Consider the following 24,436-nt stretch of genomic DNA (forward strand, 5'->3'; position numbering starts at 1 on the left):
CCTCTACAGGCCCAGACCCCCATTGGGCCTGCTATCTCTGGTAATTCTCTGTGCTCTCAGCTTTTTTCACCATTACTGAAATTTCCCTGTCCTACATATTGTTCTCTCATGGCCCTACCCTGTTTCTGTGTTATAATGAACTAATGCAATATCTCCTCCTAGTAGCCTATTTGTGTTTTAACAGAAGCTATTTAGAGACCATTTCTACAGCAGAAGCATGGCTGTCCTGGCAGGAAGTTCAGGACCCATGGGACCAGTGAGGAGAATGTACATACATTTAATCCTGCCTACAAAGAAGATGTATGAGTTCCCAGACTTTTTTATTTGAATGTCATTCTTTAATATTGTCAACACAGGAAATATACCAATGTATGACGAATTAGAGTCATAGCATCAAAGGGACAATAAAGGTCATTTAGTCCAACCCATACTTGAAGCAAAAATTCCCTCTGCAACCTCCCCAGCAAACAGTCATTTGATGCCTGCTTGATAAGCTCCAATTCCAGGAAACTCAATTTTTCTTGAAATAGAGAAGTGGAAACAATCTGGTTGCTTTGCCTCAATTCAAGGTAGAGCGCCCATTCATTTTCTCAAAGGAAAGGGGATCATTGTCCCACATACCTCTCGTGTTGTTTTTACTTAATGGCAAATGGTGGATTGTTTTTTGTTTGTGTTTCTGCTTTTGGCTTTGTTTTGTTTTTCCCATATATGGTCGGTCAGTACCTGTTTAAGTAAAGAATAAATACCATGCCACAGATATGATCTCTTAATGTCAGCTGGCAAGTTCCCAGGCAGGAAAGATTTAGAAACTCTGGGAAAGCATGTGATTTGACTTTGCATTTTTCTAAGTTGAAAATGTCACAGGCCATCAAGAACTAACTGTGGGTCACAGGTCACTCCGTATAGGCTATCTTTAGGACCAGTGCAACAAAGGTAATAGTTGAAATATAATTTTCTGTTCACTGCCTACAATGGCAATTGGAAAATGAAGCAAAATATCGGCTGATTGGTCTATATTACCTATGTGTGCTCTTAGCAATGTACTGTATCAGATAGAGGGCTGGCCTCTCTCAGAACCAGGAGGATCTGAGTTCAGGTCCTGTCTCTGACAGTTCCTGGATGTATCACCCTGGATAAGTCCCTTAACTTCTCAGTTCATTCCCTAGCCAATTTTCTAAGACTGTGAGTTAGTGAAGATGCCGCCCTCTACTTGTAGAAGGAGGCTTCTCAACTGGGATTTCGAATTGTCAGTGAAATCACAGGTTCAGTTCCTATCCTTATCCAACCGTTATATATTATTTGACCATTTAACCATCCACAAACAATTTGACTGAGTTTACTAGACTACTATAGCCATTTTATAGAATCATAGAAGATTACAGAGGTCATCTCACCCAACCTGATTATTTTACAGATAAGGAAATGGAGGCCCAGAAAGGTTAAATAACTAGTGTAAGACCACAAAATAAGTGACAGAGTCATATTTGAACTGACTCCAAATTTAGCACCCTTTCCTCTGTACCAAGTCATTTCTCAATTTATAACCTATAATAATGACAATTAATAATAATAACTAACATTTATGTCACAACTGCTATGTGCTTTATGAATGTTATCTTATTTGACCTTCACAACAACCCTGGGAGGTAGGTGGGATTATTATCCCCATTTTACAGATGAAGAAGACTGAGGCAGACAGGGGTTAAAAGACTTATCTAGGGTCATAGAGCTACTAAGTATGTGAGGCAGGATTTGAATCCAGGCCTTCCTAACTCAAGGCCCAATGCTCTATTCACTGTGCCACCTAGCTGCCCCTGTAAATCTTGCCAGGGCTAATTTGGAATATGTAAACTTACCACTGCTGAATCAACATATTACTTTTTTTCCCTTTAATTTCAGGAGATTTTGCTGTACTGTTAAGTTCTGGACTTGCTGTCAAAATCGCCATCTTAATGAATTTTATAAGCGCCCTCACTGCTTTCATAGGACTTTACATTGGCCTTTCGGTCTCCACCGACCCCTGTATTCAAAACTGGATTTTAACAGTCACTGCTGGGATGTTCCTTTATTTATCATTAGTGGAAATGGTAAGCATTGCTGCTTTTTCTGCGTTGATTCCTCTGAACACTGAATGTTTAAAATAGAGAATAAAGGTCCAAAGCCCATTGGAAAGGGTTTATCCAAGAGACAAGGCAGGCAGAGAGAATACAAAAGCCTAAGGAAGCATTGGCACTGGTTCGAGAGAAGACATTGTGACTGAGTCATTTTCAGCTGTGTCTGACTCTTCATGACAGGTGCTTTACAACTGTTACCCCTTTTAATCTCACAGAAACTCTAGGAGGTATTATTACCCCCATTTTTGCCATGTGAGTGGCGTGGTGGATAAAGTGCCCGGGCCTGGAGTCAGGAAGACCTGAGTTTAAATACGGACTCAGACGTTTACTAACTGTGTGACCTTGGGCAACTCACTTATCCCTTTTTGCCTCATTTTCTCATCTATAAAATGAGCTAGAGAAGGCAATGGCAAACTAATCCAGTATCTTTGTCAAGAAACCCAAATGGAGGGGCAGCTAGGTGGTGCAGTGGACAGAGCACCGGCCTTGAAGTCAGGAGGACCTGAGTTCAAATCTGGCCTCAGACCAAACACTTGACACTTACCAGCTGTGTGACCCCGGGCAAGTCACTTAACCCCAATTGCCAGACAGACAGAAAGAAAGAAAGAAAGAAAGAAAGAAAGAAAGAAAGAAAGAAAGAAAGAAAGAAAGAAAGAAAGAAAAAGACCAAGTGGATCATAAAGAGTCAGACACAACTGAAATGACTGAACAACTAATGAGGAAATTGAGGTCAACAGAGGTTAAGTGACTTGCCCAGGGTCACACAGCTAGTAAGTGTCTGAGGCCAAATTCGAACTCAGGTATTCCTGACATCTAGCTGCCTCTATAATCAACTCAATTCAATTCCACAAATATTTATTAAGTACCTACTATGTGCCCAATACTGTGCTAAGTCTATAAGTGAAATCTAAGAGAAGACTGCAAGTGAAAAACTCAGCTAACCAATAGTTTAATCTGTGTGGTGCTAAAAACCAATGGGAGTGATTTTTTTTAAATGGAATTGGTTAGTTGTTAGATTGAATTGGCTGAAAGCACTGGTTGTTTCAGAGAGCTTCCTTCTCTCTTTTGGTACGAAAGGGATGTGGCACCAGCTCTGCAGAATTGCCCTTAACATTCTATGTTGCTAGGCTCACTGTCAGGTTCACTAGCTTCATTCTTACTGAATGGAATAATGGTGATCTGACCACATTTTATAAAGGAATCTTGTTTCAGAAGATTTACAAGACGGTTTCTTAGCTCCTCCAGTTCTGAAGATCTCTGTGGAAGAAACTGGCCCTTAGGCCATTTGTAGGTCGCCCATTTTTAGATGTGTTGACAAGCCATAAAGAGGCTCAAGATGGATTCCAGGGTGATTGCTGAAGTCAAATAAGGGAGAGTAGGACAAATACAGCGACCTGAAAGCTAACAAAGGAAATGCTTTCAGCTGAAAACCATGTTCTCCCTCCAAGGAAGCTAAAAGCACATCTTTACAAAGCTTTCAAAAGTAGGTAAACTAAAATAACTGAAGCAAGACATAAGACAATCAGGTCAAGCTGGATGATAAATAATAAGAGATATTTATATAGCACTTTAAGGTTTGAAAAGTACTTGACATATGTCATCTCATTTCATCATTGCAACAACCTGTGAGGCAGGTGTGGTTATTATCCCCATTTTAGAGATGAGAAAGTTGAGGCTGAGAGAACTTAGGAAAGGAATCAGGAAGAAGTCTATCAAGCAAGTATCTCACCTAATACGACCCAAACCGTTCTGTAGAGGCTCTTTGAGAGTCTCTAGGTTGGAGAATTCACTCCCTTTTCATCTCTGCCTCTTAGACTCCCCAATCTCTTTTGATTGAAAAAGTGTTTGTTAAACACTACTACTGTCCTTTGAAGTTTAGCCTTGCCATTGCCTCCTAAAGAATCCATTCATCTGTCAGTACCTTCCCCCTCTCGAGTGACTTTGTATGATATAGATTATATATAGATAGACACACACACACACACATACATATTTACACAATATGTGAATGTGTGTACACATGTGTCTATATGGTCTATATATGTACGCATGATAATAGGTTACATATATCACACAGATATACATATATGTATATATGCAAACCATTATCATCAAAAGGACTGATGGGAAGTGTAGTTTTCCCAGCTGTAAGGAGGGCCTGAAGGATGTGGGAGATAGAAGCCTCGTGACTTAGGGGAAGCTTGAGAACTTTAGCTTTCTACATAGAGGGGAAGAACCTAGGGTCAACCTGCATCAGAGCTGAGCGGATAGCAAAGAAGGCCAGTGCTATGCCATACTAAAAGTAATCATAAGCAGATGGAGCCTTGTTTGATTCACTTAGCACTGAAGGAGTTATCAGCCTACAAAGAATTTGCTGTTTGCCTAGGTGGTCCTGTCTACTGTACAGAAGGACGTGGCAAAATTATCCCCTCCCTACTCTCTCTGTCTCCTCTGACTCATCAACGGTTGGCCAAATGGCATTGTTAGTTTGGAAACTTTATTGCTTTATTTAAATCTTATTTAATTTTTGATGAGGAATTTTGTCTTCAGTTAAAGAAAAGCCAGATTTTGTTGTATTCCAAGCAAGTGTTTGTTATAAAGGAGTGAATTGTGTGAGGGAGAGAAGGTTAAGAGAACCCCTGACACTAATCACCTTATATTTGCCTGGGAGTCTGTATCACTATCTGTATCTCCGTCACTAACTGTACAAAGAGGGCGTTCGCTTAGCTTATGTGTTGTTTTCTAAATAGACTGTTAGCTCCTTGAGGGTATGGAACTACTTCATTTTTATCCTTGAATCTCCAGCACTAACACAGTCCTGCCATTTTAAAAATTCCAACTGGACCTACAATTTCACTGAGGTATATAGCAGACTTTAAGGGCTGAAACTCCTGCTACCAATGCAGATCCCTAACTGTCTGGCACCTCTCACTTTCAGAGTGACTAGGGGACATTGAGAAATCACAGGTCCAGTCCCTCTCAGGAGACCATATACACATACAAGTACATACAAAATAAATATATAGAAGAGTGGGAGCAAGAGACATGAGCACCTGGGAGATTTACTGAAGGCACCATTAAGTGTGCATAGTAAAAATAGATTGAAGAACTTCATTTTGTTAGTTAGATTACTTTCTCATTGTCCCATAGCTCCTGTTTTTGTTTGTGTTTTTGCCCAAGTGTCCAATTTACTACTAGAAGGTAACTCGGGTCTCTAGAAGCATGCTAAAGGCACTACTGAAAATCATCTCAAATGCCAAAATGTGGTGGTTTCCATCACTAGGGCCCAAGTCAAATCTGGGTAAGAATAACTAATCTTTATATAGCACGTTGAGGTTTGAAAGTGCGTACTTTCCAAAAACAAGCTATGTGCTATTATAAAATAAGGACACAGAGAGTTTGACTTACCCAAGATCACACAGCCTGAACACAGCAGAGGGAGAACTTGAACCCAGATCTTTCTGACTATAAGCCCAGCCCTCTCTCCATTGTGCTTATCTGACACAGAGGTGTTTTATAAATACTTGCTACTCATTGATTACTTCCTTTCCATCAATAATAGCCACACTTCTTGGGAGTCTTAAATAGCTGGAGTCACATCTCATTGCATATGCTTATATATCAGGACTTGAACATGCTGCTGGGTTTCCTGGTTTTCTTCTTCCTGGTTCAAATTCACTTTTTTTGTGTGTGACCTATATACTATGACCTCACATAGTAAGACCTAGCCTACTGCTCTGTATATCTCATTCTGCCTCATTATTTTGCATTCTGAGACAGATTGTTCATCCCAAATGGGAAGATTCTTGATAACCTGACAAAGCAAAGAGACATAGTCCCATGGAACCTCACTCGGCCTTCGATCAAAAGGTCATTTTGTCGTCAGTTTCCTGCTTCTAGTATCTGCCAGCCATCAGAAAGCAACAAGACTGATGTCCTCAGAGTCCTTAGCTAACAAATGCCCTGACCTTATTGCAGAGAAATGTTTTCCAAATTTATACACGCATACCAGCAAAAAAAGATAGCAAGTCAAAATCTCTTTGAATTTCCTGGGGCTACTTCCTCCAGTCAAGGTCAGATCCTCCGGCCTTCTGAGTAAAATATTGCAGCAAACATGGACCTTTCACATAGCAACAACTTTTTTTCTGTTGATGCACTCCTCCACCCAGCCAAGGATAATAGTCTTCCATCAAGTGAATAAAGCCGAGTTTCATGACTCTGCTGTAAAGCAAAGAAAATAAATGACAACAAGTAAAGACGGAAAAAATTACTCTGCTGGTTATTTACTGAACTCTGGAAATTTACCAGGAACCCTTTTGAGCTGGATTAATCAGAAACAAGAAGCTAGATAGTTTCCTTGGGTGTGTGTGTGTGTGTGTGTGTGTGTGTGTGCGCGCGCACGCGTGCGCATGCACGTGGGTTTCAAAGCATTATGGCATAATGTTTTTAAATGAAAAAATGGAGACTGGAAAAAGGTTTTATAATCAATAAATGCCCCCACCCCACCTGGCCCCCTACCCGCCTCCAAAGGAAAAGGAAGAGTATCTTGTGCAGTGAAAACAGCCTTGAAAGTGCTCCAACAAAATGCCTCTCCAAGTACTATCATACTCAGGTCAAGAAAAGAAAGGTTTACGCCAGCTGTGTGACTCTGGACAAGTCACTTAACCCCAACTGTCTCGCAAAAAAAAAAAAAGAAAGAAAAAAGGTTTCGGTTTTGGTGGTAGGAAGAATCAGATTCCCTGCCACAATGATCAACAATCTTTGGATCTACCTAGAGACAAAGAAGTGAATATCTCCTTATTCTCCTTCTTAGTGAGGAGTCGAAACCTTGATTGTCTCTCAGCTTTGTTTGAACTTGACATAGAGTTTTGTTTGTCGCTGTTTCTTCTGGCATTCACTCATTTTCCCTTCTCTTTCTTATATTGGAAGCAAAATTTCATTCCTCCTTTAGACGTCTCTCCTAAGTCTTGAATTATTTTCCATAATGCCAGATCCATGGAAACCTCAAAGGGACACACACTCTGTAGGTATAAATAGAACCTGGTAAGTATTAAGTGAGAATTCAAAAGGATTTTCTATTCTAGACTCTGGTTCTATGGCAATGGGGAAGGACTGCTTGGGATCTATTCATTAGTGGAGGGGGCAAGTTGCTCCTTCTAGCTAGAAAGTGCCTCAGAAAGGTAATCAGCAGAGAGGAGGCCGTTTATCAGATGATGTTAGAGGAACTCGGGTTCAGAGAGGTGTATTGGAATAGTGGATCATTTATTGGACACATAGACAAGAAGATATGGATTCAAATCCTGCCTCAGACATTTACTTTGTGACTTTGGACTAGTCATTTAACCTTTCCATGCCTAGGGCTTTTTTAAATATATATTTTATTTTCTCCTAGTTACTTGTAAAGACCATTTTAAAATTTAAAAAAAGTTTTAGTTCCAAATTCTATCTTTCCATTCCTTCCCTCCCCTCTTCCTGAGACAAAAAGTAATCTGATACAGGTTATATGTGTGCAATCATGTAAAACATTTCCACATTAGTCATTTTATGCAAGAAGATGAACAAAAAAAGGAAGGAAAGGAGGGAGGGAAGGAGGAAGGAAGGAAGGAAGGAAGGAAGGAAGGAGGAAGGAGGAGGAAGGAGGGAGGGAGGAGGAAGGGAAGGAAGGGAGGAGAGGGGGAGGAGGAGGGAAGGAAGGAAGGAGGGAGGAGGAAGGGAGGGAGGGAGGGAGGGAGGAAGGAAAGGAAGGAAAGAAGGAGGAAGGAAGGAAGGAAGGAAGGAAGGAAGGAAGGAAGGAAGGAAAGGAGAAAGAAAGAAAGAAAGAAAGAAAGAAAGAAAGAAAGAAAGAAAGAAAGAAAGAAAGAAAGAAAGAAAGAAAGAAAGAAGAAAGGAAGAAAGAAAGAAAGAAAACACTATCTGTCCTTAAGGAACTTACATTCTACCAGAGGAAACAACTCATACCTATGTACATGTACCTAGGATAGTGGCTGGCACATAGTAGGTGCTTAATAAATGTTTATTGACTGGTGAGTAGGTATATAAAAGATTTATGCAAAATAAATATAAGGTAAAAATTGGAGCAAGCAGGAGAAATGCTGGATCTGGACTTAGGAAGTTGTTGTTCAGTCGTGTCTAACTCTTCATGCCCTTATTTGGGGTTTTCTTGACAAAGATCCTGAAGTGGTTTGCTCTTTCCTTCTCCAGCTCATTTTACAGATGAGGAAACTGAGGCAGATGGGGTTAAGTGACTTGTCCAAGGTCACACAGTTACTAAGAGTCTGAAGCCAGATTTGAACTCATGAAGATGAGTCTTCCAGACTCCAAGCCCAGTGCTCTATTCACTGCACCACCTAGCTGCCCAGAGTTAGGGAGACCTGAGTTCAAATCCAGCTTCAGACACTCACCAGCTTTGTGACTCTAGGCAAATTCCATAACTTTGTAAACAACTTTGTAAATTTGGGATCATAGTAGCACCTGTCTCCCAGGGTTGTCGTGAGGACAAAATGTGATAATATTTGAAAAGTGCTTTGAAAACCTTAGAGTGGTGTATAAATACTAGTTATTTTTATTATAATTATCATTATTATTATTGTTTTCTGATCTCCTATTTAGGGGCTTGTTGGGGCATTTGGTGATCCAAGCTCATGAGCTAGATCCCAAATAAAGTTTTACTAGTGCAACAACTGTATCTCTCCAAAGAGGGAGAAAATGTTCTAAACTTTCTAACTACATGGCTAGAAAACCTAACCCAAATAGAAAGAAAGACATTTAGAAAGTTGAGTTCTTTCTCCATTATCTTTGCTCAAGTCTAATTGACTGAGCTCTAACAAGGCTTCAATCTTCTCTAGTCAGATGTAGAGAAATTATAGCACAATTTAGTCCATGCAGGACTATTACTGGGGGGGCTTTAGTGCTTCATTAAATTGAGCCTCCCCTATTGAACAAACAAGTGGATTCTGTCATTTTTCAGAGTTTGGCAACACCAGGGGGAGTAATGCCCTTTGAAAAATATCCACCTACCAACAAGTAAGCCCTTGTTTCTTTCCTTCTTTTTTTTCCGAGGAATAAAAAACATTAATGAATTTGTACTTTTTGCAAAGCATATTTTACTCCAAGTACAATGGTATCGTTTTAAATGTTCTTTTGCTGAGAGAAAGGACTTACATTTGAAAATCATTTTAGGAAGCAAAAATTAATATAATTTAACATTTGTAATTATTAATTTAACAAAGCAGTAAGTATGAATCATGCCTATAAAGAGATGGAGATTTTTATATGTTTTTTCGGTCTCTCCCCAAAGCAGCTGAGAACTATACTTAGAATTTTACTGAGAAAAAGATTGATTGATTCTAAAGGTTGTTTCTAGAAGTGGAAAAGCTCTTTCTAAACCTTCCCCATTTTGGTAAATGTCTGAATCTTATCTGCAATTTAAACAAACAAAACAGGAAAAAATCCTAACAACAATGATGTACTTACTTACTTTCCAATAATTCTTTGCTTCTCTCTCCTCCTACAAAGAAAAATATACACAAAATCTCCCAGTTCCTTTCTATTTCATCTGAGAATATCCAAGAAGGCCTACAGAGATTTTTGTAAGAGAGTTTAAAGTTCTCCCTAAGGAATATGACACATAGATTGGGAGTGATTGTTATGGCAGAGCATAATTGAGAACAAGTAACATTTTTTTTCTATCTTCTCTCTCTCAATCCTCTGTATCAGGAAGGATGTTTTAAACACAATTCAGAGAGTACAAAAGTAAAATTTTCACTTAACTCTTGCAGCAAATTGCAATATGATTCACATTGATAATAGATTAACATCCTTTTAAATAACATTTTTTTTTGCTTTTTAAAAATATTTTTATTATGAACTAGAAAAACATCAACAATTATAAACATTTCCATATACAAAGAAGGCTAGAAAGTGAAGTTTGTAGATTAAAAGCCAGTACAGCTTTTTTAAAAAAAGTTATATTAAATATAATATGGTAGTACCAACATTGTCCGGATTCTCTGTGTCACTTTCTGAATATCCTTCTACTTTCCTCTGTGTATTGTTAAAGGAATTTATGCTCTTTTTCTTCTTTTTCTTTTTGCACCACTATCACTAGTTCCCCCTTATACGTTCCCACAATTTCATACCTTCCTAAAAGAAAAACTCAAAGTTCCTCCCTTATAGCAAAAGTTTTGTCAAGCAAAACAAATTTGTACCATTTTTGAAAATGTGTGCCTCCTTCCACATTCTTTCTATCACCTTGCTACAGAGAAAAGGGAAGCATGCTTTATCATCTGTCTGCTGCTATGATTGATCAATGTATTGATCCAGGTTCTAGTCTTTCAAAGCTGTTCATTGTATAAACAATTCTGATTCTGCTCACTCCACTCTGCATCCAATCATGCAAGTCTTCCTAGGTTTCTCTGAAACCATCTCCTTCATCATTTTTTATAATGCAATAGTCATTATATTTGTGTCCCACAATTTGTTTAGCCATTTCCAGTTGATGGGAACCCCTTTAGTTTCCATTTCTTCCTGCCATAAAAAAGCTGCTATCAATATTTTTGTACATATGAGTCCTTTTTCTATGTCTGTGGTTACTTTGGGGTATAGTAGATTTTATCATTTCTTAAGATTTAATAAATCTTTACACATGTGTATCATAATTTGTTCAATTATCTTGCATCTTCATTTCTCTGATTTCATTCCATACTCTATTCAAATCCTACCTTCTACAGGAGGCCTTTCCTAGTCTCCAAACCCCACTTTACTTTCTACCTCCTGCTAGCATCTTCCCTTCAGAGGTTACATCTCATCTGAGATACATATCTTGTACATACCTAATTATTTACATGTTGTCTCCCTCAATAGAGGTCCTTGAGGGCAAGAATTGCTTTTGTCTTTCTTTATATGCCCAACACTTACTGTCTGGCACATGGTAAATTTTCAATATATGCTTTTAGACTGATTTATAGACATGCTAGTTAGTTTCCAGTTCTCTGATGTAACAAGAAGAGCTGCTACCAATATTTAAATACAGTTCATTGATCTCTTTGCGGTATTTGATCAGGAGTTCCATCACTGGGCCAAAGGAAATACATGGTTTTAGTGACTCTTTGGAGAGTGTTCCAAACTGCATTTGAGGATGGTTGGACCAGTCCATAACTCAATCAACAGTACAGTAGTATGTAGTATGAGTGCCCCCACAGACCTGCCAACAATTGTTTTAACTCAAAAAATGAAAAAAGTTCTAAAAATTGAATAGATTACAGAAACACAGAACCTGAGGTGTAATATCCTCTTCCGCCTTGACATTCTCTCCTTTGATGGTCTCATTTGCTCCCATGAGTTTCTGTTGCACTCCAGACCTACATGTCCAATGCTCTTAGACTTCTTTGCCTAGATCTCTCTCTAGCGCCTCAGACTCAACATGTCCTAAAAAATAAATAAATGAACAAACAAACAAACAAATAAATGAAAGATAATGGAGGGAGAACTCAATCTTGTAAATGTCTTTTCTCCTGTAAGCTTCTGGCTTCTGGCATTTTCATTATCATCCATCCTGTCTCCTACAATCACAACTGGTCCTTTTCCTTACCTCTTACATCTAATCAGTTACCAAGTCCTGTCAATTCCTCCTCCACAGCAACTCTCTCCTCAATCACCTCTCCTATTTTCAATGCCCAATCTGTTTTGGTGACTTTCTAATATGTCTTTTTTTTTTTTTACTTTTACTCCCTTCTCCTTCTAAGCCTTCTTGCATACCATTGCCAAAATGACTTTCCTTGTATAGACTTAGTCATATACCTGTTCTGCTAAAAAAAAAAAATCTTCAGTATCTATTACCTATTGGGCACAATTGAAACTTATTGGCCTGGCATTCAAAGCCTTCCAGAATGGTACATCCCCACCTTTATCTTCTTAGATCATTTTACAATTTTTTACACACTCTGTACTCCAGACACATTGTCTTCTTTCTGTTCACTGAACCAATCCATCCATCATTAAGTATTTATAAAGTGCCTACTATATGCCAGGTACAGTGGTAGCTGCTGGTGATACAGGTATAAAGAATAGAACAATCCCTATTCACAGGGAGCTTACCTTCTAATTGGTGGCAGGGGGAGACCAAAATTACATATCTATCTATCTATCTATCTATCTATCTATCTATCTATCTATCTATCTATCTATCATAATGTTAAATAACATAAGCATATACTAAGTAGTCAAATGCAAGGTAGTTTAGGAAGCAAATCACCAGCAGTCAGAGGGATTAGGAAAGGCTTAATGCAGATGATGGTGCCTAAGCTGAAGCTTAAAAAAAGAGGAACTCTATGAGGGAGAGGTAATGAGGTTGTGCATTCTAGGCACAAGGCCCAGAGAAGGGAAATAACATTTCATTTATGAGACAGAGATAGAAGACTAGTTTGTCTGGATCATACAGTGCAAAAATAGGGATAATATCCAATGAGTTTTGTTTTTGTTGTGCAATCATGTCTGACTCTTCGTGACTGCGTTTGGGATTTTCTCAGCAGAGATACTAGAATACTTTGCCATTTTCTTCTCCAGCTCAGTTTATAGATGAGGAAACAGGCAAACAGGGTTAAGTGACTTGTCCAGGGTCACACAGCTAGTAAGTGTCTGAGGCCAGATTTAAACTCATAAGGATGTCTTCCTGACTCCAGGCCTGGAACTCTATCCACTGTGCCATCTAGCTGAATTGTCCAGTAAGGCTGGAAAGATATAGTTAGACCTGATTGTGTAAGGCTTTAAAAGCTACATAGAGCAGTTCATATTTTATCTTACAAGGAATAAGAAACCACTAGAGTTGATTGAGTAGTGGTGATCTATTTTGTTACTTCGACAGCCTTGGGCAGGATGGACTGGAGGGGAGAGAGATCAAGTAGGAAGTAGTTGCAATAATCTATATCAGTGTGGGTAACCTACCGACTTGAAGTCACATGTTGCCTTCTAGATCCTTAAGTGCGGCCTTTGACTGAATCAGCATCTTACAGAACAAATTTTATTAAAAGGAGATGAGGACCCAAACTTCATAGTGTGAGTAGAGAGAAAGGGTCAGTGTTATGATGAGGTGACAAGTGATTGGCAATGTAGGGTGAGGGAGAGGGAGAAGTTCATAGTAATGCCAAGATCATGAACCTGGGTCACTGGAAGGATTGCAGCACCTTCAAGAGAACTGGGGAAATTTGGAAAAGTGAAGGGTTTGGAAGGAAAGATAATGTGTTCAGTTTTAGACAGATAAGAAAACTGAGAGATGTTAAGTGACTGTTGCAGAGTCACACAGCTTATAAGCACCTGAGCTAGAATTTGAATTCATGTTTTCCCAATTTAGCATCTAGAGCTCTATCCATTATACTACCCAGATGCCAACAGGACTACAGGCATACCTCAGAAATACTGTGGGTTTAGTTCCAGACCACAGAAATAAAGTGAATATTGCAATAAAGCGGGTCACATGAATCTTTTGGTTTCCCAGTACATATGAAAGTTATGTTTATACTATACTGTAGTCTACTAAGTATGCATCAGTATTAAAAATAATGTATATGTCTTAGAAATATTTTATTGCTAAAAAATGTTAACAATCATCTGAGCCTTCAGCTAGTCATAATCTTTTTCTGATGGAGGGTCTTGCCTCGATGTTTATGGCTGCTGACTGATCAGGGTGATGATTGTTGCAGGGTAGGATGGCTGTGGCAATTTCTTAAAATGAGACAACAATGAAACTTGATTGACTCTACCTTTCATGAAAGATTTCTGTATAGCATAGGATGCTATTTGATAGCATTTTACCCAGAGTAAAACTTTCTAAATCAAACCTTGCTGCTACTTTATCAACTAAGTTTATATAATATTCTTCAATATTGTTGTGTCCCAGGGAATAAGGAGGCCCGATGACAGGCAGAGAGATGGGGGAACAGCAGGTCAGTGGACCAGTCAGAATACACATTTACCAAATAAGTTCACCACTTTATATGAGCTCAGTCCATGGCGCCCCAAAACAATTACAACAGTAACATGAAAGGTCACTCATCACAGGCCACCATATCAGATACAATAATGAAAAAGTTTGAAATACTGCAAGAATTACCAAAATTGGACCGAGAGACACAATGTGAGCACATGTTGTTGGGGAGACAGTGCCAATAGACTTGCTTGACATGGGGTTGCCCAAACCTTCAATTTGTAAAAAATGCTGTGTCTGCAAAGCTCAATAAAATGTAGTGCAATAAAATGAGATATGCCTGGACACATCCTTGAAGTGACCTAGATCAGAAGCTTAAAGGCTGAGTATCTAAACTTACAGCACTGAAATTTTAAAATGAAATATGATCACGATGAGCCCATCATAGGAAATGATACCTCTTAGAGTTGCCGAGTTCATTAGCTCTCATTCATACCCTTCCAGCTATAATTTCATCCAATTTCTTCCTGCAGTCCCCATTGGAGTTATAGACTCATGATCTAGGTATGTGGAATGCTTAAGCTTATGGTCCTTGGCAAGAGATATTTTTTTTATGTCATAGAGAAAAAAGAGTAGATATATTTATCTAAATCAGGGCCTAATGGAAGAGCAAGGAAGATTTAAAGTACAGCTCAAATAGCATCACAGGGAATAATAAAGTGTGGGTGAAAGGCATATTTACAAATGAAAATAGTGTACTGTGGATCATATTAACCAATTCTCTCTCTCTCTCTCTCTCTCTCTCTCTCTCTCTCTCTCTCTCTCTCTCTCTCTCTCTCTCTCTCTCTCTTTCTCTCTCTCTTTCTCTCTCTGTCTGTCTGATTCTCCTTCCCTCCCTCCCTCTCTCCCTCTTTTCCTTCCTCCATTTTAAATTTACTAAAAAGTAGAAGGCAGAATGATTCAGCCTACCCAATACATGCTATTCCCCTCTACCCCAATTTTATGTTGGATAACTAGATCAAGATCAAATGAACAAAAGAGGAATTGACCATCATCTTTTAGTTAAAATTATGGAAGCTTTTTTATTGTTTTCAGTAAGGGTTATAATTGTGAAGTTGTTACTGGTATGAGTTCCAGGTTAGCAGGTAAACTTTCCCATGCTAGATATAAAGTTCTTCACGCCGGGGAATATGGAGTACAATCCAGTGGGCTCAGGCAAGGTGGAGCCAGGCTAAACCTGACAGTTCAGAAAACTGAATGAAGATATTAAACAAGTCAGTTTTTGGTCACCTAAAGGCAGAAAAGCAGCCAGGTGGGCGTTTTCCCTTTTCACCTGCCTGTGGCCTCACATGTACAAAATCTGGGTTTGCTCATAATATATTAGAGGATAAGTTATACAAGGTGAGGTCCCAGGTAAACTGAGTGGTCTCTTAGTAAGTATGGAATTTTTATCTATGTTTTGGCCATTCATTCTGAATCTAACTAAAGAGTCTTTGGTGTGGCATCTTTAGTTCCCAAAAACATTCCATTTGAACCATCTGCCTTCCAGGTGTTCTTAGATAATCAAGATACCATTTCATTGCCATCACAAAACATCTGGACAAGAAGAAGAAAAAGTATCTCCATGGCTTGGCTACACTACACCAAACATTTGAATATTAAGAGGCATCTGGAAGATTGATTGAATTTTTTGCTTTTGCTCCAGATGTTTGGCATTCTGGAAAAATAACCATTCCCTTGACTTTTTAGCAGTGATCAGCCCTTGAAGAAAGGAAGGAAAGAAGTGTGGGTACATTCGTGGGCAGGCTATGGAGAGGGCTTGTACTACAGCCACCTGTTCTGAGGATAAATAAGACTCAAGTTTCCAGGGCTATCAGTCTGTTACCTCTATCAAGCATCACAGTCACTCGAAATGTACTTTTTCCCCCCAAAGGGAATGTGTGGTGGGATAGAGAAAAAGCAAAGCACTGCTTTGAAGAAAATGCCTAGGTATAATGAGTCTTCCCCAAAGGAGACTTGCATTTTTTCCTTCTCCTGCTAAGAACAAAAGTAGATGGTAACTTACAGTGTACAGGACTCATTGTTTGACTTGCAAATGTCTCAGATTGCACATGTAATTGTATATTTGCATACCAAAAAGGAGTCTTCACAAACCAAAAAAAAAAAAAGTCTCTACTTGGCCCATTTGCAAAGACAAAATTGAAGTATCCACAAATGGGGCTGAAATGAAGGCAACCTCTGAGTACATGCTACCAGACAATCTGATCAAGTTCAAGAATATCTATTCCATGAACTTTTCTGTGAAGATTCATCATGTTGAGCAACCTTTGATGTTCACCTGGCCCATCCAATCCAATGACGTGTCTAGATTTTATGTGCACAGCTGTGGTGGCTAGCTCTACCACACAGCAGATGGTCAGGAAGGAATCACTGATCACATACAGGCTTTTTAAAATGGAAAAAATGTCACCTTTCCTTAAAAATTAACAACAACAAATCTTAGTGTATTACAGTGACAGGCATATTTTAAAGGTTTTCCTTCATGAGATATATCTCAAAGTATTTTCGATGAATGGATGTAAGCATTTGAACCTTTGCCAGATGATGTAAAAGTATCAAATGCTGTTTATTTTTTTTTTTGTGGCACGTGCATTGACAAGCCACACAAAAGGTAAACCTTGACATATGCAGTATTAGATCCGTAAACATATATCAAAAAAAAAAAACCAAAACCAAGAAATCAGGCTTTGTTCAAGTTACAGATGGAACTAGAGAGGAAACATCACTTGGCAAAAAAAAAAAAAGTCTGAAACTCAGTAAAATCAGGGATCCTTAGACATATCTGTTCCATTGGGAAAAGATTGAATATTGAATGCAATTCAATTATAACAGTGTTGCAAGGGCATGAGTATATAGAAGAGGCAGTTTAGGAATGGAATTCAGGAAATCTTAATTCCAAAGTAAGAGTGCCTTGGGAAATATAGGGAGCCAGGGAGCTATCAAGGTCAATTCCCAGCTGGCCCCTCCTAGTGCTTGTTTTCATGAGTTACTGAGAACCCCTTAATTCCTTAATTTGTGTTCTGTAGGGCATACAATTTTTTTTAAAATTTCATTAATGTATTATTTTGGTGTTTTTGTTGTGAGACTCAGAGATTCAGTATGAAAAAAAACCTTTCACTAACGCAGCTTGATAATTCACCTCTAAAGTTTTAGGGACTTACTGGGATGTTGTGACTTTCCAGTCAAAGGTCACAGACAGAAAAGGACATTTACTAAACTGAAAAAAAAATTGTGGCCTACTCAGTTCTTGGTAGAAACTGTGAGAACTTGTATTTTGCCATCATTGCTTTTGAAAACCCAATTCACCTCCATTCCATGATGAGTCATCAGAGAAGGACTAGAGCAAAGGTCCTTTAATAGTGTTCAACATTTTAAAGTTTCCAACTGTGGCAGTAAAGCCTACTTCCCAAGCAGACGATTGTGCAGATTGTAGCATTAAAAAAAGTACTTGCCTCATATGCATAGACAAGTCATGTTTTGTGTGTGGGCTCTGGTATGCCTCATGGAATTTCTAATCAATGCACTAAGACTCTGAATTTGGGTAAAGGACTTAAGAACTGGCAGGTCTGTTGGATAGATTTTGGCAAAGCTTATATTTTTCTTGACAGTTAAAACTCCTAGAACATCATGTCCTAGCATTTTCTGATCTTGAGGGGAGGCTGAGAAACCTTGGGATAGGGATTCTTAACCTGCTGTCTATGAACCTGATTTTTTAAAAAAGCATTTCAATAACTCTATTTCAATATAATTAGTCTTCTTTGTAATCCTATGTATTTTATTTCATGCATTTAAAAGCATTTGAGAAGGGGTCCATAGACTTGACCAGAGTGCCAAAGAGGACCATGAACACAAAAAAGAGGTGAACACCTGCCTACGTAGTGAGGTGGGATAGCAAGAGAAGTGCAAATGACCCACCAAAGGATGTTGATATTACTTCTTCAAGGATTACCTCCAATCTGAATGTTTCCAAGTTTTAGGCAGAAACAGTCAGGCAGTATACTTGAGGCCATATGTGACCTTCTAGGTCCTTGAGTGCAGTTTTTTGACTGAGTCCAGGTTTTACAAATCCTTTTATTATGGGGATTTGTTCTGTGAAGTTTGGATTCAGTCAAAGGGTTTTATTTGAGTAGCTAAAAGGCCACATGTGGCTTTAAGGCCACAGGTTCCCTGCCCGCGAATCCCTGGGCAATGCTTCTAAGCAATAGCATTTTCGGTAGCTTTCCAAGATCAACATCAATTGTCCATTGGCTTACTCCATTTTTCTCTAGGACCTACGTCAGTCTCTCAAATATTGAGGAATAAGCATGTCCAATTGCCACATGGGAGAAAAGAGACATTTCTTATCACAAAAACAACAAAACAAAATGGCAACTCATTATTTCCCGGTTTAAAAAAAAACCATGTAAAAACCTAAAATCTTCCAAAATATCTTTTCCTGAAAACTGGAAACATTCTGGATCTTCATTTGTCTCCAAAATTAACTGATTCTATGAGGGGGAATAGATCCCCTCAGTATAATCATACATAACTGGAGCTTTGGCAGGATAGTGGGATATTTGTATCTCTTTGGGACACAATTCCTGTGGGGCTCTCTGGTATTCTGGTACTCGTCCAAAAGCTGTTATGGTTTGTGTGTGTATGTCCATAACCATGCTAAAAAGAGCCCAGTGGCCTTTCAAAAACCAGTCTAGTTGAAACTTGTTGCAAAGCCAATTTATATACAGTCCTATTTGGGGGGTTAAAAAGCACAACAATTTGTATTTGGGTTAGGTTTATACGTTTGAATGGGCTGTGCAAATTATGCTCAACTTTGCCTAGGAAGATGAATATTTCTTCTAACTTTCTGAAGTTTTTGCTCACTGTTGTGATGTCTGGTAGTACTTTGAGTGCCCATTATGGTTATAAAATATAGAAAAGAATTTAATGGCACAGTTCTGTTAACCTCTGTTCCTATTCATCGTTCCTATCTTTGGCAAATGAAATGTCCATCTCATTTGCTGATTTGCGTCAGATCCATAAAGGCAGCAATATATGGGAATACTTTTTATGGTGAATTTTAGTATCTTTTGTTTCTGTTCTCAGCTTCTAGTTTTCCCTGGTTGCTTAGAATTGGAATGGAAGTGATAGAAAAGAATGAGTGTCAGACCAAAGTCCAATATGGGAAAGCTTCCTATAGGAAGAGTAAGTTGAGCACGTCTTTGAAAATATAACCATCAGCAGCTTCTTGGAAAGGAAGATGTACTTAGAAGAAAACCTTCAGGATTGGAAGCTCTTTCTGTACAAGGAGATATGGGCAATGATTTTGTCCAAAAAACCCCCCCTATTTTTGGTACCCATCTACAAGGAATAAATGGGTTTTTGTTGTTGTTTGATGCACTAATGGTCCTTATAAATATACTCTCTTTGATCTTCACAACCTTAAGAGACAGATATTATATGGTTTGAGAGGCAACTAGGTGATGCAGTTAATAGTATATGGGACTTGGAGCCAGGAAAATTTGAGTTCAGGTCCTGGCTAAGACACTTACTAGCTGTGTGATCCTGGGCAAGGCATTTAACATCTGTTTGCCTCAGTTTCTTCCACTGCAAAATGGGGGTAATAATAGCACCTACCAGATAGGGTTTGTGTGAGAATCAAATGAGATATTGGTAAGGTACTTAGCACAGTGCCAGCACATCGTGGGTGCTATTTACATGTTTATTCCCTTTCCCTTCCCACCCAAAGGAGTATTAGAATGAGTAACATGGGGAAGGTTTGCCATGACCTTATTTCAAGTGGACTAGCAGTTTCATGTCAACATTTATTGGAATAAAATTCATTCTATTATCAACAAACATTTTTTTAACATGTCTATAATCAGAGCACTATGCCAGGCTCTGGAGATGCAAAGACAAACACATAAAACCGTACTTGTCTTCGGGAAGCTTATATTCTACTAGAATACAAAAGGCTTTCTTACAATAAATAAGCTTGTTGTGTGAGGATGTACATACTCTTGTCAATTTTTTTTTTATATCCCTTAACCTTTCTGGGTTTCAGCGTCCTTACCTTAGGAGGTTGGACAAAAATGACCTCTCAGGCCTTCTCCAGGTCTCAAACTCTAAGATGGCCTTTTAATTATTATGAATTAAAGGTATTAATTAAATTAAAGATAAAGATAGGAATTAAAGATAACTAGGGGACTACATAGGTTTTCTCTGCAATAACATGGCTAACCTCCATTTAAAAAGTTGAACAAATAAAAACATGGAGAATATGTGGAAGGTTTAAGGTCATACAAGCAGCAGATTAATGTCTGGTTCACAGGGTCATCAATTTAGAACTAAAAGGGATTTTAGAAGTGACCTACTCTAATTCCTTCATTTTATATATGAGGAAACTGAGGACCAGAGACAGGAAGTGATCTGCTTAAGGTCACATGGATACGAAAGCTGGGTTGTGAAACCAAATTTTCTTACTATACATCTGCCATTTTTCCAACTATATCGTATGGTGCCTTTGGGCATACTAAATTCTTCCATGATGGTGTTTTGAATCACAGATTTCCATAATATGAAATCATCTCCTTCATAAATAAGTAGCAGATCGCCACCCAAAACAGGTCTCATATTTTCTAATGCCAAAAATCCAGTAAACTTGCTTATCTCAAGCTCATATTTAACCATTTTTGTTGCTAAACTGTTTGAATTTGGGGGAATGAAGGTCACAATCTCTGTTGAACCAAAACTTGATAGAAATGAAAACTTATCAAAGTGACATACAAAGTCGGATGTACAAATCAAGTGGGAGGGGTGAGACCTCTATGGAAATTAATGTAAGACTGCCACCTGTTGGGATTTGCTTGGAAAACTTTTCACTCAAAGTATGGGTAATAGTTTTTCACAAATGTGCTAAGTAACAGCATTGGCTTCTGAATACAATACAGAGCTTCATCCAGTCATGCTTCTGAGTCCTGAATAAAAGTTTATGAAGGGTCAGATTCTTGGGCATTTCTTTAAATACCAAAAAAAGAAAGAAAAAGCAGCATGTCTTGCAGTCATTTATCTGCTTAACGGACTACATGAACAGAACCGTTAAAATAGGGCATTCTTAACCTTGTTTGTCTAATGGATCCCTTTGCTAGTCAAGTGAAGATGACAAAATAATATTTTTTCAGTGCTATAAAATACATAGAATTACAGAGGATACCAATCACATTGAAATATAATTATATATGTATATGTTCAAACATATACATATATGTAGATATACACATACATAAGCATATGCATATATATGTGTGTGTACTTATGTATGTATGTATGTATATGTGTGTGTGTGTGTGTGTGTGTGTGTGTGTGTATTTCAATTTACAAATTCCAAGCCAAAAAACCCACAAGTAAACTAGTTTTCTTCCAACTACAGGTACTTTTTCCATTTAGGTTCTTAAATCAATGAAAAGTGAGACTATTTGGAGTTGTTTTAACCTGGTAACTATATACTGTTAATGATATTTCTTTTGCCATGGAGCTTATAGATGTTTCTTCTGGCTACTTGTAATACAATTGCTTCTATCATTTTAATTTAATTAAGTATGGTAACTGAGTCAAGAATCTGAAAGGCTACCAGTAAGTCTTGAACAACGCGGTTTCTCATTCTTTCCCATCAAACTTTCTTTCCCAGCCATGAATATATCTGGATCTCATTCTTTTTTATTCTTTTTTTAGCTTCCTGAAATGACTCACGTTCAAACTCAGCGACCCTGGTTGGTGTTCCTCCTGCAGAACTTTGGACTGATACTCGGTTGGCTTTCCCTTTTAATGCTGGCTATATATGAGCATAACATTAAAATATAAAGTCTTTGCTGGGATCCTCAAAGTTCCTTTAAAATTAATTTCTTTGGCCTTGTTTCATCATTTTCTATGCACTATATAGTAATGTGTAAATGAATTTTTTGTGTCTTAGGTAAAAATAAGCCATCATTTCCTTTTATTAACTTATTCAGATTTTGCACTATGGTATTGTATTCTGATGAACATGAAGGTTAAGACTTAGTCTTATGTGGATGTTTTTTAGTTTCCCAAACTGTTCAAACTCATAGTATTTTGAAGGTAGGAACTACTGAATTCATTCTAAGAAATTGCCCTGATACTCTGCCCCTATAATAAAGAATGTCTATAGTTATTGAACTGTCTATATAGTTTTCAGATATATATATATATATATACATACATAAATATATACATACATATATAAAACATACACACATATATGTATATCTACTGCAACATCTTTAGTGTAAAAAAGTCTTTCTAAGAAACTACAAATTATAACCACACTCAATTTTATAGGAATGCAATAAAATCTGGTTTAACATGATAGCAATGTGTATTCTCTTCTGCTCCTCTTGAGAGTTTTCCTATCATCTTTTACTAGGTCTGGGTAACACAAGAAAAAAGAAAGTACTACGTTTCAGCTCATTCGTTTTTATAAATGCATAATCTCTAAAAGCCTAAATGTCCCTGTATGTCAGCGGTCTGCTATGTATTCAGCAAATGAAATCTGTTCCAGACTGCAATCAAAAGATGAAGTTCAAAAATAAAACTAAATCTTCCATCATGAAGCAGCTTAACTGATCAAGTCCCACGGACTGTAGCAGAAGACATTTATGATCAAGCTCTTACTGGCAGACACTAAATATGTTTCACGTGATTACTCATGCTATATGAGCCCAGCATAATGAGGGCAATGGATATGTAATAAGATGGTGATGTGCCCCTACAATAACAGCTGAATGGCTAGCAGTGCTAGTCATAACAGCCAAAACTCCAGTTGATATGTAATCCCATCAGTTTTGGTAGTCTCGTTAACAATGTGGATGACCACCCATTCATTCCTGCCATTCCTGGTTGATTCATATACGTGTCCTTCCATAAATCTGCCACACTATTTCCCTACAAGGTGCTGTCACCCTTCTTAAGTTCTCTTGACATTATTTGACTTCCAGTAGGATACACATTCTGTTCATTGGTTATATCCTATATAACCCATATATCTTTTTCTTTTCTTATGTCCAGATAATAGCCTTTTCACCACTTTTCCTAGATACTTCCTCATTCTTAATATGCTACAACCTGCTCATAGCCACCAAACACTTCTTAATTGCTCCTTATGGGATTTTTAATATCAGTTCTTTAATGATTGATATTCCATGATTAGGTCTTTCATAACCAGTAAAGTAAAAGATGGCTCCAGCATTATCTTTTTTTTTTAAATAAAAAGGTATTGTTTGTATTTATAGCACCTTAAACTCTACATATATCCTTCCTCTTACCCCTATTCAGAGAGCCATATCTTCTAATAAAAAAGAAAGGGGGGAAGAAAGAAAGAGAAAGTGAGAAAGTAGTTTAAAAAAACTAACCAACGTATAAATGACTCTAACTATATATGCTATGTTCCATACCCGTACACCAAAATAGAGTGCCATTTTTTTTTGTAATAGCAAAGAACTAGATACAATATAAATTGATGAGAATTTTCTATTTCTCTGCTTAAGAGAGGGAGGGGCACATTTTATCCCTTCAGAATCAACCTGGGTCATTACAATCTAGCAACATTTCCTTTTGTTTCTTTTTTTGTTGTTCTTTTTATTTCCATTCTTGTAGTCATTATACATACTGTTTTCTTGATTCTGTGTACTTTACTTGGCATCAATTCATGTTTTCACATGATTCCCTGTGTTCTTGTTTGTCATTTCTTATGACATTGTAATAATCTATGGTATTCACGCACCACAATTTATTTAGTCATTTCCCAAGAAAAGAAAATCTACTTTGTTGTCAGTTCTTGCATAAAATAAAAAAAGCATTATTAAGTATATTTGTATGTACATGAGACATTTTATTCTGAACTTAACAACCATCAACTAATAAACACTTCAATATAAAAAGGAAGACATAAAAGAGAATCATGTAAGAAATTACTAAGTTCTATAAGCCACAGTTTGTTCTTTCAACGTATGTATTTACATATAAAATTTAACCAAGGTAATAACAAAATTACTCTGTATACCTTTCTGTACTCCTTGTATTCTGAGAATTTTTAAAAATGCTTTACCGATGTTACTTTTTTTGAGTATATATCACTACCTATTATCCTACTCCTCTACCCTCTGCCTCTCCACACACTTGAGTAAAGAATCTCCTTTATATAAACACAGTCCAGCAAAACAACAAAGCAATATATCGGCCATATATGGGAATGCACATCTCATTCCACATCTCTAGTCAATTAGTTCTCTGCCAAGAGATGGGAAGCATGTTTCATCATTAGTCTTTTGAAATCATTATTGTTCGCTGCTTC

The 24,436-nt window shown here is 37.8% G+C and overlaps 1 protein-coding gene across 1 annotated transcript in view; it reads left to right on the forward strand.

Annotated features, from left to right (window-relative positions):
• SLC39A12 (solute carrier family 39 member 12) overlaps positions 1-23,951 on the forward strand; it is a 103,716-nt gene extending 79,765 nt beyond the window's left edge. Inside the window, 2 exon segments of the mRNA XM_020966907.2 lie at positions 1,900-2,087; positions 21,802-23,951. Coding sequence (XP_020822566.1) covers positions 1,900-2,087; positions 21,802-21,930 — 317 coding nt within the window. The 3' untranslated portion in view covers positions 21,931-23,951.
• The last annotated feature ends 485 nt before the right edge of the window (positions 23,952-24,436 follow it).

The sequence above is a fragment of the Phascolarctos cinereus genome, unplaced genomic scaffold (assembly GCF_003287225.1).
Source record: "Phascolarctos cinereus isolate Bilbo 61053 unplaced genomic scaffold, phaCin_HiC Scaffold_1;HRSCAF=81, whole genome shotgun sequence".
Lineage (NCBI taxonomy): Eukaryota > Metazoa > Chordata > Mammalia > Diprotodontia > Phascolarctidae > Phascolarctos > Phascolarctos cinereus.